A 9,712-nucleotide genomic window follows, 5' to 3' on the forward strand; every position below is an offset into this window, starting at 1 on the left:
GTTTATAAAAGCGTATTTCAGTAAAACAGTGCATGTTTGATTTTATTGACATTATTTTATTGTACCTGCCGGGGAGTAAATGATTGTCGTGCAAAATGTGTTTGCTTTACAAGTAACCACATTTTCAGCGCGTCCTGAAGAAAAAAAAAAAACGACCAAATGCTCTATTCACGATTGCAGGTTAACGGCGACTGACGAGCCGTGTGTGCACAGGCTTCATCTCCAGACATTTGGTCCAAAGGTTAGGTCTAAAAACCGCGAAGCTGCTGTCTGCGTGGTCTGGTGCTGAAGCATACCGTCCGACTGCCAGGACCTCTGCCAAATCCAGAGACATGGCGACGAACGGCACCAAAACGGATGGACAAGTCACAGAACTGAACGAGGTGGCCACTAATAATGACAAGCCCAAGTCACTGGACGTGAAAGCCGAGAAAAAGAAAAAGGATTTGCCTGACAGAGAAACATGGGGAGGGAGATTTGATTTTCTCCTGTCGTGTGTGGGTTATGCAATTGGACTGGGAAACGTATGGAGATTTCCCTATCTCTGTGGAAAAAACGGTGGAGGTAAACATTATTTTCACAGCTAATTTAAACAAATTGCACGGCCCATTCAGCTCCATGATGCACATAGTCGAGTTTACCTAAATGACCGTGTCGATTACATGAACATAATGAATATCACACATTTACAACCCTAATTAATTGACGTTGTGCTGTGGTGTTTTAAGTAATGCGTCAGTGCAGTTTTAGCCTAAGATTGGTCATTTATTTAATGCATAACTTGATCTACTTTTGTCCATCCAGGAGCCTTCTTGATTCCCTATTTTTTGACCCTCATATTTGCTGGGGTCCCCTTGTTTCTACTGGAATGCTCCCTTGGCCAATACACCTCAATTGGAGGGCTTGGTGTGTGGAAACTGGCGCCTATGTTTAAAGGTATACTTCACTTAAATACTTCTGGAAAATTGTGTCTTGATAACAGGCCTGCCTAAAAAAAAGTATGGTATTTGGTGCTTTCATAGACTATCAGGATTTATGGAGGCCATATAACACACATATCCAATGATAGTTTTACTACACTGCCTAATTCATTTCTGTATGATAGGTGTGGGCCTTGCAGCAGCTGTCCTGTCCTTCTGGCTTAACATTTACTACATTGTAATCATTTCTTGGGCCATTTACTACCTGTACAACTCCTTCACCACTGTAAGTATTACACAGTGAACTCACATGATTCATAAAAAAAGCTGAAACCAGCATAGGGTCAAAGTTGTTATATATCAGTTCATTAGAAATTCTAGCCTGTGATACCTGTAAGAAATGTATAATCCATAAATGTGTCAAGTAGGGGAAAAAACACTGCAATTTTTGTTTTACAGGATCTTCCATGGAGCACATGTAACAATCCATGGAACACAGAGAAATGTTATACAAACCACTCCATTGCTGATACCACCAACCTCACCAGTTCAGTGTTGGAGTTTTGGGAGTAAGATATTGACTGCTTTCTCTTGCTTTCACAACAGCAGAGCTTTAAAGTATCCTGCATGCATCCCTGAAATACATAAAAGACAGCCTCTTCTGCTGCATGCTTATGTCCCTGTGTGTGTGTTTGTGTGTGTGTGTGTGTGTGTGTGTGTGTGTGTGTGTGTGTGTGTGTGTGTGTGTGTGCGTGCGTGCGTGTGTGTGTGTGTGTGTGTGTGTGTGTGTGTGTGTGTGTGTGTGTGTGTGTGTGTGTGCGTGTGTGTATAACAGTGTCATTGTTGCTCGCTCTGACTTATAGGCGTAACATGCATGAAATGACCGATGGCTTGGAAAAACCAGGCCAGATTCGAGTGCCACTGGCAATAACGCTGGCCATCGCCTGGGTCCTTGTGTACTTCTGTATCTGGAAAGGGGTTGGCTGGACAGGGAAGGTAAGACATTTGCCAGATTTGGGTATCCAAGACCTATTATGCTATGCTGGTTCCCAATAAGTAGTAGTATGTGACAGCAATGCAATATTAATCAGTCTAATATCACCTCATCAATCATTTACACTGCAGTCAGGATTGTCCAGATTGATTTTTAAATAAGAGAAGAGACATCAAACACTCGTGTTTAGTAATCCTACTCTGCCTCATGGCAGCGCCTCTAATTCCAACTCTCCTGACACCGTGTCTATACTGAGTGTGGATTCATGATAGGAGGAGCAACAAACAGCCATACGCTACAATCTGGTTTTGTACTCTCCCTTCACTCCCTGCAGCTTTCCTCCTATGTGGTGCCACATTTCGAAAGTCTAGTGCATCACATGACCATGGCAAATAAAATTTGTTTTGGTCACAAAAACCCCATCCCCCTGCACACTTTTCTCACAAATTGCTTGCAGAGCGTCATACATCTACACAGCCATTCAAAGTGAAGCTGCAGTGATTTCTTTACTGAATTATTGGTCTCTTTATCTGTTTTGTTTTTGTGTGTGGAAGAGACAGAATGAATTAAATCTAGAACATCTTTACAACCCTTATGAATATTTCTGAATAGTGGGGGGATTTCAAATTTACAACTTCTGTATGCGTCATAAATTTACTTCAGATTCAATGGTGTTACCCTGCTGATCCTGCTGTCTCACATTGTATAGGTCGTTTACTTCTCAGCTACGTATCCCTACTTCATGCTGTTTATTCTCTTCATCCGTGGCGTGACTCTACCTGGAGCTAGAGAGGGAATTCTGTTCTATATCACCCCGGACTTTGCAAAACTCAAAGAATCGGAGGTAATGACATATTATCATATGATTCATACCTATGTACTGCATGCCTGAGTGAGCAGAGCTAGGGCCTCACGCAGCTAAACGCTTGTGTTTCTTTGTCAGGTATGGCTTGATGCAGCTACCCAGATCTTTTTTTCCTATGGATTGGGATTGGGCTCACTTATAGCTCTGGGCAGCTATAACCCTTTCAATAACAATGTTTACAGGTAAGACTGGTCATGATTCATGAATAGAGATAATCTATTTGAAAGAGACAGAGAATGCTGCTGAATTTAATATATCAGAGCAAATTGTAATAGCTGAATATTATTTTACTATATTATAGGCCTCTATTGAAGACCTTATTCAAGGATACTTAATAAGAGCTGTCGGTGTTTTCAGCGTTCTCCAAGTTGACAAAAAATCCTGGTGAGGCAGAGATGGTTCAATATAAAGATCTTACTCACAATTTTATTATGATCTTATCCTTATCAAGTCCAACCTTCTTAGTTCTATCCACAAATATGTGCCCGTCCTCCTTTCTCGGGGCCCGGGCCAGTAATTGCAACAGAATATTGGAAATAACATCGTTTTTAAGGTTACCAAAATAAGTACTAGACTGTCAGCCTGTCTATCCTGACCTTTCAATGTGTCCCAATCGAAGACTCTTCTCTGTATCTGTCAGATACAGCTGCACTTGTGGAAAGCTCCAAGGCTCATTGTATAATGCTTAGAGTACAACGGTGCATGTAGAGGTTATTTGTTTAACTAGAACATACATACTAGGGATTTCTACCAGAGAGCCTTTGAAGTGTCTTTTAAATGTAAGTTGCTGGCATGAATAGAATATTCTAAGGAGAAGGCAGTTTCTTGTGCGTGCTAGAGGAAAAAAAACAACAACTGTGATTGCGAAGTGTTTTCTCCAGCAGCCCCATGGTTCTGGGTCACATAAACAATCAGTAACATAAAAATAGTTGCGCTCATTTTGTGTGCTTGTTTCAAATGAATCTATCTTCTTTTACATATATGTCTATGAAAAATACATGTTTATTGATTGTCATTAGTTCTTAAATGAGATCTGTTTATGTCTGTCTTAAACAATAACGTGATTTTGTCAAACATCTGTATGATCAAAAGGAACTAATAGCAGGGAAGCATTCTCACAGCGACTCTTTCAGATCTCAGTCTCTCCTGTGTGGACTATTTTGAGGGAAGCTTGCTACAGAGAAAAACATAAACATGTCTATTTTGTATTTCCTCTCCCCAGAGACTCCATCATTGTGTGCTGCATCAACTCATGTACCAGCATGTTTGCTGGCTTTGTAATCTTCTCTATTGTTGGCTTCATGTCACATGTGACAAAGAGACCCATTGCCGATGTAGCAGCTTCAGGTAGGATCGCATATACTGTATGCCTTTTTTTTCTGTACTAGTTTTTTCCTCTGCACAAAAAAGTGCACTGTCACTTATTAGTGACTGCTAAACACAGCATTTGTCACTTTTATGTGAATATATGTGTTTGCAGTCATAACAGAGTATTATGAGAATAACCCTAATGAAATATGACTTTCCCATTTACTATCCAGGTCCTGGCTTAGCTTTTCTGGCCTACCCGCAGGCTGTAACTGAGTTGCCTGTGTCTCCTCTCTGGGCCATTCTGTTCTTCTCCATGCTGCTCATGCTGGGGATAGACAGCCAGGTAAGGGGCTTGGAGATGATCTGCTCATGGGCTGACCTAAATATTTAAATGCAGGTACCTATCATGCAGCTCACCCCTGCTCTCTGTTGATAAGCATGCAATTTGCTTCTTGTGGACAGATATAGCTGATCTTTGACATCAGCTGTCAAGTCTTTTCAACGCAACTTTATCACCTCCATGCGCCCGCAGGTTTCCCTGTCTGTGTGTGTCTTTCTCTTCTGTAGGATAATTTTGTTCGAATAAGGCCACAGAGACTAAAAAAAAATTGTAGTATATATATATATATATATATATATATATATATATATAATGTAGCTATACACTAGATATGACCACCAGCTCTTCAAAGTAAAAGACATCAATTATAACTCTATTCTAAAAAGGCTAAATAGTCTTTGCATATCAGAGCTATTACCAAAATGGCTTCCAAGAAGTGAATGCTTGGTCATTCAGAAGATTGCGTTAGTGTTTCTGTCCCATGGTTTGGTGCACACTGCAACTCTTTGTCATTTGTCATCATCAGTCAGCCTAACCACTAAAATAAAACTTCTTTGGTGAAGAATACATTTTGCAAAATATTCACCGACCTCAACATATAATATATATAAAAAAAGATAAAAATACTGAATTTATTTAAAAACAAATATTTGTGTCAAAGAACATAGTGATAGAGCACATATTCACACTTACGCTTAATGCTGTTACTATGATTTTGTCTTTCAGTTCTGCACTGTTGAAGGCTTCATCACTGCTCTGGTGGATGAGTTTCCCAGAGCTCTTCGGGGTAGACGAGAGATCTTCATCGCGTGTGTCTGTCTGGTGTCCTATTTGATCGGACTTTCAAACATCACACAGGTACAGCAGGGGCAGCTCTCTTAGGATACTACTGTCAATTAATGGAACGGGATTAAACAAATAAGTAATAGAATTGAAAGATGTAATTAAAATATACAAATCCATGCATCTACTGTATGTAGTGGGCAAGAGGCTATTTAAATTTTCACTTGTTCTTTTAATTACATCAAATGCATTACCAGAATATGTTAACCTGTATTCTAACACTTATCCATGTTTCTGTAACCAGGGCGGAATCTATGTGTTCAAACTGTTTGACTACTACTCCGCCAGTGGAATGTGTCTGCTGTTCTTGGTCTTCTTTGAATGCATCTCCATATCCTGGTGCTACGGTGTGTATCATCAGTGCTTCATGCAATATAGCAGAACGGAACAAAATTATCATTCAAAAAATGCATTTTTCTTTAATTTTACAAATAAAGTCAGTGAAATATGACATACATAAAAAGTCGGGGGAAATATTAAGGTTAGAAAACGTCACACCTATCCAGAGATATCTGCGCAGCTTCAAACACTGTTCTGCCTCAAGGTCATGTGTTTTACCTCACCGTCCTCATCATCATGCATGGCAGACCAGCCACAAATTGAAATAGATTGGATATGAATATTTTGATCATAGATTCATTTGTCTCGCAGGTGTGAACAAGTTCTACGACAACATCCAGGAGATGATTGGCTACAGGCCTTGTATATGGTGGAAGATGTGCTGGCTCGTGTTCACCCCTCTCATCGTCGGCGTGAGTACTCTGAACTAATACAACCGTACATCTAAAGTCATGACATGAAAAATGAGACAATAAATAAAGTCAATATTACCTGCCTACGGCCATGTCAGGCTGAGACAGTGCTGCCTCTAGTCAGTGGTGTCAGGATGCATAAAGTGTCTCATGTCTCCCACAGGGGGTGTTCTTGTTCAGCGCCATACAAATGGTTCCTCTCAAAATGGGAGACTATGTGTTCCCAGGCTGGGGTCAGGGAGTGGGCTGGCTCATGGCGCTGTCCTCCATGGTTCTCATACCAGGATACATGATCTATATGTATCTCGGACTTAAGGGCACTTACAAAGAGGTAAGAAGTGAATTGTCTGTTGGGTTTGTTAGGTGAGCATGAGGTCTTGCTAGCTTGTGTTGCCAGATTTTTAGATCTATTCTGACTGTGAGATAACAAACCTTATACTTATACTCTTATGTAATTCATTTGCGTTGTGTTTCTGTCCCAGCGACTTCGGATAATGCTTCAGCCTCCGGCAGTTGTCAGGCGACCTCTGGAGAATGGACCTGAGCAGCAGGTGGAAACCAACACCGCTAACTTACCCAGCCCTACCAATCCAGCCAGTCCAGCTAGTCCTGCCAACCCAGCTCCCGTAAACCCTGCCAGCCCCACCAATCCAGCTCCTGTCAACTCAACCAGCCCCGTGACCCCTGCTAACCCAGCTCCTCCGCCAGCTAATCCAGCCCCCGCCGCCAGCCCAGTGAACCCAGCAACTAGTCCCACCACCATCACCATCACCACCACTACCACCACCACAGCCAGTCCGGCTAACCCACCCACCACAACTGTTAGCCCGACCAGCCCACCACCCAACCCAGCTAGCCCAACGGAGCACGTTAACCCCCCGAACCCAACAAGCCCCACCTCTAACCTGACCAATGCCGAGGCCAACGTGTAGTCAACAAAGAAACCCTCATGGAGCATGTAGACAAAAGAGAACACTACAAAGGACTTCCAAGATTTTAATTGATTCACCTACCTCCAGGGGCAATATGTGATCAAAACAGATTTTCAAACCATGTTTAATTTTTCTGCATTTGTAAAACCAAGCCAATGATGTCTTATTGTTGGTTTGCATTCTGAAAACAATATCAAAGACTGTTAGTGTTCATAAATACAACCATAAATCTGAATAAAAAAAAAAAAAAATGTAAACATACTGTGTAATACTGTGAGAAAAGAAAAAACATATAGATTAGAGATTTGTTGAATATCTTCATGAATCAAGTAAATACCGTGTGAATATAGTAGATAAAGTAGTGAACAAAATTGACATCATTGAAGAGTGCAAGGGATGGCGTCAATTTTATTGTGGATGTTTACTAAACCTCACACAGTTGTCTCTTTTCCAAACGTTACTCTGTGAGGTAAACTACAGGCCACAAGGCGAGCGGGGAGCTCTGAGTAAGCACAATGCCAATAAGAAGTTCATGTTTAGGAGCTCTGTTGCAAAAGATTTTGTGTGTGAGAGAGACTGTTATTTTTCCTTCCTTTTTTTCAGTAAAAAAAAGGGAAAACTTTTATGTGATCGAAACATTTTCAGAATTATTTTTAGGATGTTTTATACTATATGTGTTGGGATGGAGGACCAAAATCAATAGGCAGACAAAAGCAAAAACTATGCCATTTAGTGTTTGGTTGGCGAAGCACAGGGTACAATGAAGTACAAAAGAAAAAGAAAAAAAAAAGCACAGGGTTAGAAAAATGATTTACAAACAATCGACTATCCCTTAATGCTGACAGTCAATCCTGTTTACGTTTTGCATGCTTTCCTCAGGAACATCAGTGAAAATTTCTGAAATGTCTCCTTACAAAAAAAAAGAAAAGAAGAAGAACAAAGAAGGCCTTAAGCCAACACACCAATTTTAACTAAGCCATAGTCTGTTTACATGACTGGGCAGAACTACAAAATACAACTTTGTATGCTAGAACAAAAACCTGGACCAACTCTGTGTTTAAGTACAGTCATTATTTTTTCTTCATGTGTAATGATCAATTATAGTTTGATCAATATGTATTCAGCAATACATATTTAGATGTATAAGTGCAGGCCAGTAAGCAAGTGGTCTGTTTCTCTTTTTGTTTATGTTGTCTTTGCTTTACTAGTGAAAAGCACAAAGCTTTAATTTCCCCAGACTTTTGCCATGGCGTTTTAGGACAATGTTAGTTTGCTTCTATGGCAGCTACTGTGAAAGGCATCTGGTTGAACAGAACATGTTTACTTTGAAAAGCAAAACAACTGAGCGAAAATGTGAAATGGCTACAGTTCATGTCCTGTGAATTTTGTATAAAGTTACTCTACCACAGTTTTCTCTGGAACTTTGTTGTAAAACTGTACTGTGTAAAACATGTAACTGTAAATGTCTGTAATACATTGGAAGTTATTGTCTAAATGTTGAAAAAATGGAGTTGCTGTTTTCTGCAATAATATTTTGATCACAGAAGCTAAAGCACATATCTTACAGAAATATACGAAATGATGATGACAATGAAGATGCTGACGATTATATTAAAAAATAGAAACTATGTCTAGTAAAACAATATTGTTTTGTATATTTTTAACTGTCTCACTGCCTAATGTAAAACATAATATAAACATGATATGTATCTAAATGGTGTCACATGATAAAGCACGATTGTTATGTTATACAAAAAGAAAAAGACTGAAAAAATAAAGAATTATAGAAAATATAAATACAATACATGCCTGGCATATGTCCCTTATAGCATGTGTGCTTAAAGTAGCAGCCCCGTGCTTTTCAACACTGTTATCAGGAAATTAGGTCAACTAACTATCCAATGAAAATATGTATCCAGTACCGAATCCTCCTGCAGTTCCCTTTTTGTAGAAAAACCCTGTTGTTGTCCATAGAGTATTTCTAGTCAATAGGTATAGAAAAATGCAATCCCAGTAAAACTACAAGCAGGGATTAAGAGGAGAAAAGTACAAAGTGTTGTGTAGCTGGTTTCACTTTTTGTTTAGTTAGAATGAGGCCAAGTGGGACGTGTAACATTAAACAAAACCTCTCTTCAGTAGTTTTGGGTGAAGAAGCCCCCAGCTTAACTCTAACATGGAGGTAAAAAAGGAACTTAACATTACAGTAAAATGAAACATCAAAAGAGAATGAGAGAAATGCATCTGAAGCCCATCCTTGTGATTTATTGAGTGTCAGAAACACAAGCTAATAGAGAGGCCTCGGAAAGAAAAACATCACCATAGAACAGCTCTTGGCCTGGGGCCTGGCGTGCCCACCCGCCCCATCTCCCCAACCTCTTATGGCTCTGTGTGCATTTGATGTGTGTGTGTGTGTGTGTGTGTGTGTGTGCCTGCTGCATCTTCTCCCCCACCCTCCTGCAGTTGCTGTTTCCATTAGCTTCCAGTGTGATAAAAGAGACGGCACCAGCTGACACTACCACAATGACTCGCCGTGGATAAAGGAATGAGATGTCCCCTCTAGTAGCTCGTGGCAAACTGTGTGTGTGTGTGTGTGTGTGTGTGTGTGTGGGGGGGGGGGGGTCGAGGTTAGGGACAGAAAGCTATGTGTTTTAGTGTACTGGGGTTTGAATTATGCCCTTAAGGGCAGCTGATATAAACTAGCCCCTGATGGATGGCTTAGTAGCCTCCTTTATTCCCAGTTGTGTAATTTAGCATC

At 40.4% G+C, this 9,712-nt stretch overlaps 1 protein-coding gene across 1 annotated transcript; it reads left to right on the forward strand.

The window, feature by feature from the left end:
• The first annotated feature begins 206 nt into the window (after positions 1 to 206).
• On the forward strand, positions 207 to 7,580 carry slc6a1a (solute carrier family 6 member 1a). The gene is made up of 14 exons (XM_028582482.1): positions 207 to 564; positions 805 to 936; positions 1,106 to 1,206; positions 1,380 to 1,489; positions 1,784 to 1,916; positions 2,624 to 2,758; positions 2,858 to 2,961; positions 4,002 to 4,126; positions 4,321 to 4,433; positions 5,157 to 5,288; positions 5,518 to 5,620; positions 5,925 to 6,025; positions 6,189 to 6,356; positions 6,508 to 7,580. Exons 1-14 carry the CDS (start codon positions 333 to 335, stop codon positions 6,955 to 6,957), a joined length of 2,139 nt encoding a protein of 712 aa, XP_028438283.1. The 5' UTR covers positions 207 to 332; the 3' UTR covers positions 6,958 to 7,580.
• Positions 7,581 to 9,712: the final 2,132 nt, after the last annotated feature.

Source organism: Perca flavescens, chromosome 7, assembly GCF_004354835.1.
Source record: "Perca flavescens isolate YP-PL-M2 chromosome 7, PFLA_1.0, whole genome shotgun sequence".
Classification (NCBI taxonomy): Eukaryota; Metazoa; Chordata; class Actinopteri; order Perciformes; family Percidae; genus Perca; species Perca flavescens.